This window comes from Equus quagga, chromosome 3 (genome assembly GCF_021613505.1).
Source record: "Equus quagga isolate Etosha38 chromosome 3, UCLA_HA_Equagga_1.0, whole genome shotgun sequence".
NCBI classification, from domain to species: domain Eukaryota; kingdom Metazoa; phylum Chordata; class Mammalia; order Perissodactyla; family Equidae; genus Equus; species Equus quagga.
The window spans coordinates 29,847,440-29,862,235 of NC_060269.1; the positions used below are offsets into that span (position 1 = coordinate 29,847,440).

Sequence of the window (14,796 nt, forward strand, 5' to 3'; positions counted from 1 at the left end):
AGATTAACCCTTGTTGAATATATGATTTACAAATATTTTCTCCAAGTTTGTGGGTTGTCTTTTGTTTTGCTCCTGGTTTCCTTTGACTTGCAGAAGCTCTTTAGTCGAATGAAGTCCTATTTGTTTATGTTTTTCTTTTGTTTCTCTTGCCCGAGTAGACGTGGTATTTGAAAGATCTTTCAAAGACCAATGCCAAAGAGTGTACCGCCTATATTTTTCTTCTAGGAGTTTTATGTTTTTACATATTTTATTCCACCTCTTTATCCTGCATTGTTAACATGAATACCCTTATTCTCACTAGAATCACTTTCTGAATCATCTGACATAGTTCTCAGGTACATTTGACCTTCAGGTCTAACTAAAATACGGCAATTTCTGAAACCAGTGGCATTGTCTCTGAACATTTTATAGCAAAACATAAGTAATATTTTCATTTGTGATCTCCACAAATAACCACATACCATAATTCTTTTTAAAGTCATCTTCAAAAGTCTTGCAATTATGTGGTCATATCCCCAGCAATTGTTTGTAAACCTTTGCCTTCTTTTTTAACTGATCCTGTCAAGAATCCCTTATAAGGATACCAAACTAGCAGAGACATAAGTCATTTCAGGCTAATGTGTCTTCTCCAAACAGTGGTTTATTATTGAGAATAAAGCAACTGAGAGCATATCCTGACAGGAGAACATTTTAAGGATTCAAGTATAAGGCAACTTTTTTTCTGGGGAAACTTTTTTGGTGAAAACTAGACATATATGGTATTTTATTTCATCTTGTGCCACTCCATCTCCCTTTGCACACATCACCAACTTCGAGCCTTCACTACTGCTCTCAAATTCATTTACCACCAACAAATCGCTCATTCTCAACACATGATCGTATCTCCTTCACAGAGAAGAGAGGAACCTTTAGGGAGACGATTCTTTCATGTCACCCTCCCTCCCCAAACTAATTATTTTCTTCCAGTCTTTCACTTGTTCTTATCTCTTTTTCCTTTAGTCTTAGCTTAGTCCTGCCTAAATCTCCTTCCGTGTGTATCCTACATCCAATCCCCCACAGACCTCGCTCCATCAGCTCCTTCTTCTCCACTGGAGGACATACAAAACACTCAAGTTGCTCCAACTCAAAACCTCCCCAAACACAACTTTCCCTCAAGCTACTGTGTTTTAACTTTTCTCCCCATCAGTTAAGCTTGTTGAGAATAGTCTGATTTGATTCTTTAAATTTGTAGTATGAAAATTACGAAACACACACAAAAGTAGAAATATAGTGAATCCCAAATCACCCGATTTCAACCGCCATTAATTTTTACGACGCTTGTTTCATCTATACAGCCCACTATTTTTTGCTGAAGTATTTTAAAACAAATCCTAGGGGCCGGCCCCATGGCCGAGTGGTTAAGTCCACGTGCTCCGCTGCCGCGGCCCAGGGTTTCACCAGTTAGGATCCTGGCCGTGGACATGGTTCCGCTCGTCAGGCTACGTTGCGGCAGCATTCCACATGACACAACTAGAAGGATGTACAACCAAGATATACAACCATGTACTGCAGAGATTTGGGGAGATAAAGCAGGAAAAAAAAAATTGGCAACAGTTAGCTCAGGTGCCAATCTTTAAAAAAAGAAAAAAAAAATCCTTGATATCACATTTCACCCTTAAATTCTTCAGTGTGAAAATCAAAAAAGGACATTTACATAACCACAAGCCATTATTACACCTTACAAAACCAAGAATAATTATTCAATATCACATAATACTCAGTTCATTATCAAATGTCCCCAGTAGTATCTAATGGGGGTGGGGGTGATGTTCAAAGGAGTATCCACAAAAAATCTTCTCATTATAATTGAGTATTTCTAATATCTTTTTAAAACTTATTAGCTAGACCAGTCACTTTAGTTTTTATTTCTTTTTTTCCTTTTTTTAATGCAACTGTCTTGTTTAAAGAACTGTTTTATAGAAAAGTTGTCCTGTAGACTGTCCCACGTCCTGGTGGTTTGCTCCAGATTGCTTCCTCCATTCACTATGTATACCCTAAACTGGAATTTAGTTCTAGAAGCTTGATGAGATTCAAGCTTGTTTTGTTTTTTGGAGGGTGGTGGGCAATAACTCCCTATAGTTATTTCATTCTGTATTTCATTTGCATCAAAACAGGAGGGACAAAATGCCTGACTGGCTTCCAGTGATATGGAGCTTGATCAGAGGTTCAGGTCGGGGAACTTGGTCCCTTCCTGCTGATGCCCGTCTGATCTCGGCCCACACTCTCGCCCTCTGCTCTGCCATGCATCGTAGGGCTGGAGGTCTGCACACCACAGTCCCAGGCCCCCGTGCTAGCTAGCTTCCCGGTAGGTTCTGCCTGTCGGAGGCAGTAAGTAACAAGAGATTGGAAGGCCGTAGAAGAGGAGGACATTCTTGCCACTTTCGGTTTTAGGCGAAGTCTCCAGCAGCAGCAGCAGCAGTGATGTCAGCACTGGCAGGAGCAGCAGAGTTGGTGGAGGTTGCAGCTCTGACGGAGGCGGCACCACTAGACCCTGCTGTCGCAGCATTTACAACAGGGCAGCAGCAGGTGCAGCCCAGTGTCAGATCTCGGGGTGTAGCCCCATCTCCCTGTATGCTTCTCCCGTCTCTTCTTCTCCCTTTTGTTCTCTCAGCCTTTGTAAACTTTTTTGACCTATTCTTTGTATTGAATTCCCTCTATTTCCGCTTTCTGAACTACCAAGAGCTCTCCCGTTTGGATGCTAACTGCTACACCCTCCTTGTAAAGTTCCCCACCCACCTGTCACTTAATGACATGCCTGAATCAGTTATGTCTCAAAACGGTGATTTTCTAATTCTATTAATTCTACAGTTATCAGCTGGAATTCTTTTGACCAGAATAATGTTGCCTCATCCACTTGAGCTTTTGGTTGAGGAAAAGACAAAACAAAATGCAACACTTTGCTGGCGAAACCAAGCATATCTGTTTGCCAGATTAGGCTTGAAGAGCATGTTTGCAACCCTAGTCTGTAGCATAAAGCGCCTATTCTTCTGCACGATACCTAAGACTCTTCATGATCTCATCACGGCCTGCCTCAGCTCCCACCAATCCTTCCTCCTTACTCCCAACCATCCATGTTCCCGAATATACCTATATTTCCAAAAATCTAGCATGCTCCCTTTGGGGCTTTTCTGCCTTCTCAAGCAATTCTGTTTGCCAGGCATTCCCTTTCTCCTTTTGTCTGCCTGTAGAATGTCTGCTTACACCTTTAGACTCAGCTTAATTCTTACCTTCTCCACAAAGTCCTTCTTGATACCTACAGATAGAGTGAAATACTTCCCCCTCTCTGTGTTCTCATAGTGCCTTACTCATACTCCTACGATAACACTGGCTTCCTTGCTGTGATTTGTTTTTTTTTACCAGTTGTATCGCCCACTTGAACATAACGATCTGGAAAGCTGACTCCATTCCAGAGCAACTTGCTTGATAAATAACTTCACATTGGTTCGTCTGTATGTGCCTGCATATCCTGGGCTGCATACAGCAGGAGATTATAAGCAGCAGCAGTGAAAGTAACTTCATACAGTAAGGAACACAAGAATGTTTTAAAAATAATCAAGTAGGCTTCTCTCAGAGGCAATGAATTTCATGGGGGAATAGATAGTGTAACAATAATAACATGAAAAATATGGATTTTAATAGGTAGATAACCTACAAAATTGGGGAAAATTACAAGCTATACTTCATCACAGCTTAGAGAGAACTACAGGTTCCTTCTGCACAGCTACACTCATTAAGAAGAATTGATCACTAATGAAATTATATAATTGGATATAAAAAATAGGATAAAAAAATGAAAGAAGGGCTATTTTTAAATTTATTGAACAGTACTTACTTTTTTGTAATCATGTCAACAACAGATTTTACATAATCTTCATTACTCTAAGAATGAGAAAAATATTTCACTGAAACCAAGCATGCCTCCTATTTTACTAATACATGTTTACTACATGTAACTCTAGTTTATGTGTGGAATGTCATCATGTCCTAATCATTTCTACTGTTTTCACTTTCTATAAAAGAATTTAAAATATCCATGTGTCTAAAAGATCTGACTTGAACATCAAAAATATTTCATTCTCCCTTTGTCACAATATGAAATATCACTACACGTTATTTACACTTAAAAATTAGTATACAAAAACTTATGTACCTAAAACAGTTTTGTCCTAAAATTTGGGATGGCTTATTTCCAAGTACTGCTCTTTTTGAAAATGCCTTCATTTTATGAGTATTATACGACAATAAGCTTACTTCAAAATTACATCACATTTTTCCAGACAGTATTACTCAGCTTGATTACCAAATTTTCTTCCATCAACAAACTTTGTGTACCTACTCTTCATCGAAGACTATGCTGGATTAGATGACAGACTCATTTGCAAATTAGCTTTTGGGGGTTTATTCTCTCAGATCATTTTTTTTAACATAACTGATGACATTTACAAGATGTAGCTTCAGGGCCCACCAGCACTCCCAAGGTAAAATTCTGGAAATATTTTCAACAATGATAGTTCTAGGATCAAATCTGAGTACTCTGAAAGGCAATTCTGAATGAATGTAGTTAGTTTAAAAATACCAGTCATGATGCAGATAACTAGTACATAAGGTTCTTAAGATAGCCATAAGTTGAATCATGCCTAGCGGCCAGCGCAGTGGTACAGCGGTTAAGTTCACACGTTCCGCTTCGGTGGACCGGGCTTTGCTGGTTCAGATCTCAGGTGTGGACGTACACAGCACTTATCAAGCCATGCTGTGGCAGCCATCCCACATATAAAGTAGAGGAAGATGGGCACAGATGTTAGCTCAGGGCCAATCCTCCTCAGCAAAAAGAGGAGGATTGGTGCTGGATGTTAGCTGAGGGCTAATCTTCCTCAAAAAAAAAAAAAAATTATTAAAAAAAAGTTGAATCACAGCTATTTGTTACCCACTGAAACATATGATATTTTAAATATAGTACTAAAGTTACACTTCTTTAGCATTTTATATTCCATTTTAAAATTTGTCCCCCAATATTTTATTATTGGTCTAAACATTTTGGGCACATGTGCATTGTGTCAACAGCAAAGAAATAAAGATTGTAACATGTAACAGAGGAAATGTGACAAAACGTTTTGGAGACCTTGTATATGCTTCCAATATTAAGAAATTAACTTGGAGAGAATGATTGTTTAACCTTTCATTTATATTTTCCTATTAGTTCTTCAACTGCTTGTTTTGTTGGAGTTTTTTTCTGCATTCAAAGATAAGTTTATTACAGGAAATTCAAACAATAGAGAAAAGAATAAAGAAAGGACAACAAAGATCCTTCTAACTCCCAACATCCAGAGATAACCATTATTTATATTTTGGAGACCATGATTGCTCATTCTGTTTTTCTCTTTATACATTTCATCTGTCTTTATATCTTTCTTCCTCCTTCCTTCCTCCCTTCTCTTTCTAGCACATTTTACAAAGATAATATTACATTAAACAAGATGCTTTACAACTTTTTTCACTCAATAATATGATGTGGACATCATTTTATGTCAGTGACTATAGATATTCATTCTCCCCTCAATGGTTGCAACATAGACATAAGTATTTAATCAGCCTCTTATTGATAGATATTTTGGTTATTTCCAATATCATGCTTTTATAAAGCAACAGAGCACTGAAAATTCTTGAAAGAATTACTTATTGAACACTTACCATGTGCCACCCATCATTTTAAATACTTTAAATATATTAGCTAGTTTAATTTCCAAAACAACCCTATGACGTGGGTAATATGATCATCACTATTTTACGCATAAGAGAAGTGAAGCATACAGGAGCAAAGTAACTTGTTCAAGTTCACAAGCAAGACAGTAGAGAAGCTGGCATTTGTGACCTTTTTTCTCTTTTTGAGGAAGATTGGCCCTGAGCTAACATCTGCCTCCAATCCTCCTCTTTTTGCTGAATAAGATTGGCCCTGAGCTAACATTTGTGCCCATCTTCCTCTATTTTATATGTGGGATGCCTGGCACAGCATGGCTTGATAAGCAGTGCGTAGGTCTGTGCCCAGGATCCAAACTGGCGAACCCCACGCCTCCAAATTGGAGTGCGCGAACTTAACTGCTACACCACCCGGCTGGCCTGAGAAGCTGGCATCTGACCATTGGCAATCTAGACCTAGAGTCTCTTCTCAACTACTGCATGACCATACCGTCATATTTTTATTATTTTGAAATTCTTGCCTGTTTATCTCCTTAGGATAACTTCCCAGAATTGAGATTTCTGGAACAAAGGATATACACATTTTAAATCTGATACATGTTGCCAAATTCCCCTTCAAAAGATCTTATGGTGTTAATATTTAAACAGTTCTTTATGGTTCTACATGGCGTTAGAGGCAGGATTGAAAACTTTGGGGCCATCAGAGAGACCTAGCTTTGAATATGCTCTATGAGTTACTCCACAAGTTACTAACTTTATTTAAGCTCCAGTTTCTTCATCTGTAAAGTCAGATGGTAATACCTACTTTACAGAGGTGTAATACAGGCTATAAATAATGTGTATAAAAATTGTCCACTATCCTACAGATGTGGAAAGGGGTCCTTCAATTAGTGGTAGTTATTGTTACTTAACATAAATTCTTTCCTGATTTGTATACCAATCTTTTTTGGGGCTGGCCAGATTTTATTACTGTAGCATCAATTTTACTTTTCTGGTTGTAAATATAATTTCTTTACCATATAGTAGGCAAGGCTCCTATTAACACATTTAACATGCAATCTTATTTCTCCACATGGAACCATTATATTTTCTTTTTAGATTTACGTACTTAATTTCTTCTTCTTGGTGTCAAACAGGTATTCAGTACATGGTTTGCTACCAAAAAAAAGGCATCTAGGAATTGGTTTTTTAAATTTAAGAGAGAAATTCAAAATAATACAGTGGTTACCATGGAGGAAGTGTATTTGGAGGCTACAGGTTGGGAGTGAGGAGACCTACTTATTTTTCATACGCACATCTGCAATAGAGACAATCACCACAGAGTCATTCTCTTCCGAAAGAGTCATTCTGGAGACAATAGAGGTCAGGGTTTGCTTCAGGTAAGTATGATTTCCTCTGTTAACAGTGGGAATACCCAGCGCAAAGGAAACTGCAAACAAAGGAGTATGGAATCATCATTTCAAACCACAGAGAAAAACATAATTTAGCATTATTATCTATGCTTACTTGTATGTTTGGGTTAGTTGTATGGTCATAGAAAGAGTGTTTGAAACTGTATTCCAAAAAAACTCCAAACTACTGTTAATTTTTATCACATATTTCATTTTCTGTTCCAGGAAATTTCAATTTGCAATGGATTGTTAGTAAACACATTAAATAGACTCCAAGATATTCTCATGTTGGAGGATGTCGGCAAAAATAAAACTAACCACTCTCCATTTACTACAGCTTTCATCTAAGTGGGTACAAAATGTCATACATTGGCTGATTCTATACTCTTTTTCCTAAGGAGAAGCTGGAACCCAAAATAAGGAAAATATTACGAAATATTTTCATTTGTAAAAAAAATGTATGAAGTAATTTCCAAATGATTTGCTGGAATGAATCCATGCCTCTAAGTGATTTTATTGCACAATAATAACTGAAGCACTGGGAGACTAGACCTCACGTGATCATAAATAAATATGAAGATTCTATCAGCGAAGTCTGCCCAAACTCAGTCTTGGCTGCATAGTGCTTGGCTGTATGAGCTTGGTCAAGAAACACGGCCCTTCCAGCTCAATTTCCCCATCTTTAAGATGGGGATAAGGACTTCCAGAATGGCTGAGTGAGGAACTCAGAAAATCTTCTCCCTAAGAAGACTAATAAGCTTAGGGAAAAAAATTGTCAAAACAATCAGGACCCTGGTATACAACAAACTGAGAAGCATTTATTTAAAAAAAAAATTCTTGAACTTTGGTGAGAACAGAAGGAATCAGTATTTCTCCGATTACTACTGAGTTTGAACATATATAAAAATATGTGTTTGGCCTTTGGATATTCTTTTGTGAAATCTCTGTTTAAGCTCTTGCCCATTTCTCTATTGAGTTGTCTTCATTCTTCCTATTGATTTATTGATGCTTTTGATATATTCTGAACATGAGCCCTTTGTCAGTTATATGTGTTACAAATATTGTCTCCCACTCTTGGTTCCTTTTTCAATGTTTTACCTGTTTATGAACACAAATTCTTAATTTTACTAGAGTGCAATTTATCAGTCATTTCCTTTATAGTCAGTACTTTTTGATTCCTGTTGAGAAATCTTTGCTTATCTTCAGGTCATAAAGATATTCTCCTGAACATCTTCTAGATGGTTTGTTGTTTGTGTTTCATATTTAGATGAATAGTCCACCTAGAATTGATTTTTATGGATGATGTCGGGCAGGAGTCAAGTTTCAAGCTGCGAGATCCACTCTAAAATGCAATTCCTGGAATGGCTTCCCATGCCTTAAGATAAGGAGTACACTTACAAAAGTTCACAAGGCCCTTAGTGACCTGGTCTTGCCCTACCTCTTCTGTTTCAACTATCCTCTTTCCAAACCAGTATTACTTAACAGTCTGTCAGCTTCTCAAATTGACCAAATACCACTTTCTCATCTTCAGGCCTTTGCACATGCATAGAACATTCTTCTGATTCCTTGTGCTAATTCCACTCATTCTTCAGATTCCTTGTGCTAATTCTGCTCATTCTTTCTAAATTAGCTTGGGTGTACCAGCTATATATTCTTACTTCATCTCTCATAGTATTTCTTATCCTTTTTATTTTTACCTGTTGTTTTCCTAGCTGGAATGTAAGCTTGGTGAGGGCAGACACTGATGCTCTCTTGCTCACCATTATAAGTCCAGCACTAATATAATGACTGGAACATAGTAATGTCAATAAATTTGGGATGAGTAAATGAACGGATAAGCCCCTTTAATTATTTGGCCTCTGTGCCATGTCTTATTGCTGATAGCCTCCAGCCCCACTTGTGCACACAAGCCACACTCTTTTCTCAGGCTCTCTTGCTGTTAGATCTTTCACATTTCTTTTCCTCTATCTGGACAACCATCCTCCACCTTTCCACTATCCATCACCTACCTGTCCCCTGCTTAGCCTACTCCAGTTCTTTTTACTCTTCATGTCTCAGCTTAGATGTTACTTCCTCCAGAAAGTTTTCCCCAATTCCCTGAGGATAGATTACTTGGCTCACACTTGTGTTTCCTCCATTATGGCACTGGTCACTCTATATTGTAATTGCTTTCTCATTTGTCTCTATGAGGATGAAGTCCACATCTTGTTCACCACTATATCCCCAGGGCCTAGCAAGTGCCTGGCACAAAGCAGAAGCTTGTTAAACGAGGGGACGTGGTAGGCTTCACAAAGAAGTTGTCAGTTAAGATGAAAAGTCATACTGGATAAGGGACTTACACAACAAATTAGTTGTGGGTTGATAGGAGGTGGTGTGCTCATTATAGGCAGTGATCAGCATGTACAAATACATGGAGATCTCAAAGAGCTTGGTCTATTTTTGGGGACTGCTAGTGGTTTGGAGTTGCTGGAAATGGAAGGAAGTGGTAGAAATTGAGATTTGAAAGATATAGCCTATTATGAGTATGCCATGTCAAGGAGCTAACTTCATCCTATATGCACCGAAGATCTAGTGAGGGATTCTAAGCAAGAGTTGAGCAAGATGAGTTACGCATTTTAGTATGCATCTCTGAGGAAAGCATGGACTCACTTAGTAATACTAAAGTCATGAGAAAAATTACGTCTATTGAAATAGACAAGGCAAGAAATGAGGGGCTCACTAGAAAAGAGTTGTAGAGGGGCTACAAAGAGCAGAAATTATTTGAGATATATTCAGAATATAGAATAAATAAGACTGATGATAGATTCCCCAGTAGGCTATGCTACAGGCTTCAAAACATTTGCAAATGTTTTATGTATTAAGATCTTTTAGTTACCAGAAACAAAATCTCCCTTTATATTGCCTCTGGTACTGAAGCGTTATATGCAGGCCGGTCCCCCTAAAAACCTAAGAAAAGCCACCAAAGGGACCTTGAAAGAAGGACCAATATAAATACAGCATAGCTGGAAATCAGGACATAGTTGGGAAATTGGAAAATTATTCAGGATTTAACACAGTTCTGATTACTGGTTTATCTCAACCCACCTCCCACCGACCCCTGCCCCCGGCCCCAGGGAACAGAGCTCTATTACTCTTCCCAATTACCAGCATCTCTCTCCCTCTTTCCTTTCACTCTATATCATGGGCTTCTGCTTATCTTTGCTGATGCTTTTCCACAGCTGTGCTTATTCTTGGTATCTAATATCTTATAGATTCTATGCATTGGTTTTTTTCTGTGTCTTTCAACTCCTCTTCCCGTAAACTCCAGCTTTCATCCAGCACACGCTCTCTCATACATTCAAATACACGTGTACAAGCACGTATATGTGCATATTTATATGCCACAATCAAAACACTCCCAAGAGGGAATCTGATGCAGTTAAAGACTTACAAGTGTGATTTCAAAAACTTCCTTAATCTCTCTAAGCCTCAATTTTTTCAGGTGTAAAATACAGATAATCATGGGCCTACTGCATTGGGTTATGAAGATTAAATGAGATAATGAAAGAAAACATAGCAACTCAGTGTATGGTACACAGTGAGAATTCAGTCAATGTTAAACAATGTCATCTGGCACCCCCATCCCAACACGAGAGGCTTGTCAGAGGCATGTGATATAAAACAGCACTTACTGATTCCCACCGAACTGCCGAGAGCAGAGGTCAGCAAACTTTTCTATAAAGGGCTAGATAGTAAACATTTTTGGCTCCCGGGCCAGACTGTTTCTGTCGCAACTACTCAACACCGGCCTTGTAGTGCCAAAGCAGCCACAGACAAGTAAATGATGAGTATGGCTATGGTCCAATAAAACTATTTCAAAACAAGCAAATTTGGCCTGTGGGCTCTAGTTTGCTGACCTCTGACCTAGAGTGCCTCACTGGAATGAACAAGGTTTGTGAGAATGGCAGGTGTTCTGAGACTTGGCCTTAATATCCCTGCTTCTAATTCAAATGCTTTTTCTCTTCTACACCTGGTGAGCTTGAACTCATCTTTCACGGGTTAGTGCAAACATCACCTCTTCTGTAAAGTTTTTGCTGACTCTGGTCCCCAGAAAGATGGGGAACTAGAAAGATAACCAAGATATCTTGGTTAAGATATCTTGAATAGATTTACCAAAACCAAGGGAGAAAAGAGTTGCCAAGCACTTAGCAGATGCTTATTGTATGTTTGACTTATATTGACTTATTTTCAAAGCATCTGTATTAAAACTGAATTTGAATTCAAGTCTCCCAATACTTACTGAACAATTTTTTCTGCCAGACAATATACTGATTTCTGGTAATCCAAATCACTGCCAGATAGGCTGGTGGTCTCTATGTCAATCTGAGTATCATTTTAATGGATTACATTTTAAAACTTAAAAGCAAGTTCCCAAAGATCAAAATATCTGTATTTGATGATACAAATCTAGGTTTTCTTACCGCCTGTTTTCTCTTTGCCAATGATTACATTAGGATAAATTCTGCCTACTTTCCTTAGATGAGGAAGAAAGAACTTTAAGATTTCAAATGCATTAGTTACGGTTTCAATCTTATCTGATGTATTCACTTTCTTCTCAACTGAAAGACAGAAAAAATAGGGCTTCTGAGTTCACAGCTATAGGGATTTTTCTCCCCCTGGTATAATTTTTTTAAATGAGGGTTTATAAATTAATTCACAGATTAATTTAGTATTCAATATATAAGAGAAATACTATTAAATGTAAATTATCAAAATATAGCTCAAATGTTACTGCCTCATACTTATTTCAAAGGTAATACTTAAGTCTAGCACTGTGAGCTATACAACCGGAGACTTATACAACTGCCAGTTCCAAATAAAGGGAGGATAAGTGAATCAGGCTATAATTGATCTGTTCTGCTACTTGGATTAAGATCACATCATTAAAGTTTGTATCTTCATAACTTCGTTTTGTAGCCTCTGAACACTTAATGACTCCATTTGTACTCTTCATTTCAATTTGCCTCTACAATTTTGACAAAGAACAAAGTTGGAGGACTCACACTACCCAATTTTAACTCATACTATATAATACAGTAATCAAGTCAGTGTGTTATTACAGTAAAAATAGGTACATAGACCAATGGAACAGAATCCAGAATCCAGAAATAGAGCCACACAAATATGGTAATTAAGTTTTGGAAAGGTGCAAAGGCAATTCAATGCAGAAAGGACAGCGTTTTTGACAAATGGTGTGAGAACACTTGGACATCTACACGAAAAAGATTGAATCTTGATCTGTACTTCACACCATTTATAAAAATCAACTTGAAAGTTTCATAGACCTAAATGTAAAACCTAAAACTATAAAGTTAAAAACACACACACATAAAATAAAATCTTCATTACTCTCAGCTAGGTAAAGAGGTCTTAAATACAACATTGAAAACATAATGTATATAAAGAAAAATTGATAAATTTGTCTTCATCAAAATTAAAAATGTTTGCTCTGTGAAGGACACCATAAGGAGGATGAAAAGACTAGCCACAGACTGGTAGAAAATATTTCCAAACCACATATCCTTCTGATATGTAGCCAGGATATATACAGAACACTTAAAACTCAACAGCAAGAAAACAAACAACCCAATTAAAAAATATGCAAAAGACTTGAACAGACATTTCGCCAAAGAAGATACATGGATGGCAAAATAAGCACAAAAAAGATGTTCAACATCATTAGTCACTAGAGAAATAGACCTTAAACCATGACACTAGAATGTCTATAATAAACTGGAGTGACTGGAAACCTCATACATCGCTGTGGGGAATGCAAAATGGTACAGCCACTCTGGACAACAGTTTGGCAGTTTCTTATAAAGTTAAACATAGACTTACCACATACTCATGAATCCTAGATATTTATCCTAAAGAAATGAAAATTCTCTTCATACAAAAAATCTGCACATAAATGTTTATAGCAACAGGTATTTCTAATCACCAAAAAAACAGGAAACAACCCAAATGTCCCTCAATTGGTGAAAGGATAAACAAACTACCAATTTTACATCCATACAACGGAATGCTACTCAGCAACAGAAAGGCAAGAAAACAATTGGTCACACAATAACTTGGATGAATCTAAGCAAAGTGAAAGAAGCCAGGGTCAGAGTCACACACTGCACCATTACATTTCTACAGCAACTGGAAAAGGGAGAGCTAGAGGACTGATCAGTGGTTACCCGGGGTTAAGAGTGGGAGAAGCATCTAACCACAAAGTGGGATGCACGAGGCAGGACTTTTATCCTAGAGAAACGGGGAACCACTGAAGGTTGATACACAGGACAGTGTAGTCTTCACTTTGGTTACAGTGAGAATAGAGAGGCGGGTATAAGTCTAGAGAGAGAAAGAAAAAAATAAGAGTATGTTAGCAGCCATTCAGATGAAGTATGAAGGTGACCCGACCAGGGTAGTACAGACGGCGATGGAAAAACGTGGACAGATTTGTGAGATGTGTAAGATTATGAATCAACAGGATTGTTTATTGACTGACATGGAGGGATGCGAGAAGGAGAGGGAGGAGTCAGAGATGATGCTCAGGTTCTGGCTGCATCTGTTAGATGGATCAGGCATCCTGGTGCAACTCACAGAGAGAGAACACATAGGAAGGCCGTTTTTGAGGTAGAGATGGGAAGAACTGTATCAGTGATGTCTCTCACCTGACTTTTGCATGTCTCACAATAAAAGAACAAGTACTGATTTAGCTATATTTACTGAGGAGAAATGCCCTAAAATCAGAAAGCATAAAATCTAAACTTACAAACACAAAACCTAAAACAAACAAATAAATCACCATACACAAAAACAAAAGCAACACAAACCTAAGCGTGCTGATAGATTTTCTCTCTGTTCAATTTCATCCTTCATTCTATTCAAGGTTTTCATCAGTTCTTGGCGATTTGTTTCAGTTTTGTTTTTTAAACGTAGCATATTTTCCTTAAACTCCAGAATATGGTTTCTACAATTAATTAATTGATTATCTGCAAAGGAAACATATATGTATACGTTTATACATGTAGCACTGGTATCATGCGATTTCCTATAATGTATAATAAAAATGTAAAATATATTCTTCAATATAGCTATATATATAGCTCTCTCTATATATGTATAGAGAGTGCTATATACGGATGGCATATATGTACATATAAATACACATAAAAGATTGAAAAAAGAAAATGTTAAAAATATATGAAAGGTGGAATTATCAATGGTTTTTGCTTTATTACTTTATGTTTTTCTATGTTCTCCAAATTTTCCATTTTGTGATTGTATTAGGTTTGTAATTAGAGAGAAAAACCAATTGAGCCAAAAATTTTACTTCTAAGAATTTATCTGAAGAAAATGACCAGAAATATGTACACAGATTCGGCTCTAAGGATGTTCAACATAGGCAGCATTATTTATTATTATAAGAAAATTGGAAACAACTTAAGTGCCTAACAATGAAAATATGCTAAATAAATTACAGAATATCCTTTTAAGAGTTCTGATGGCTCTGGTGTTAAATCACATATAACTGAATCCCAATTTTGCCATTTAATATTTGTGTGACCTTGGACAATCTGGTTAATTTTTGTTAGCCTCTGTTTCTTCATGTATAAGTGGATATACAAAAATCCTTGCCCCAGAG

General features: G+C 37.4%; 1 protein-coding gene across 1 annotated transcript in view; it reads right to left on the bottom strand.

Moving 5' to 3' along the window:
• The window catches only part of MGAT4D (MGAT4 family member D), a 73,812-nt gene that overhangs the window by 40,636 nt on the left and 18,380 nt on the right, over positions 1–14,796 (bottom strand). Inside the window, exons 2-5 of the mRNA XM_046656768.1 lie at positions 13,985–14,143; positions 11,585–11,722; positions 7,029–7,162; positions 3,872–3,918 (exon numbers count right to left, since the gene is read on the bottom strand). Of these exons, the coding sequence (XP_046512724.1) occupies positions 3,872–3,918; positions 7,029–7,162; positions 11,585–11,722; positions 13,985–14,143 (478 nt within the window). The remainder of the gene's footprint in view (positions 1–3,871; positions 3,919–7,028; positions 7,163–11,584; positions 11,723–13,984; positions 14,144–14,796) is intronic.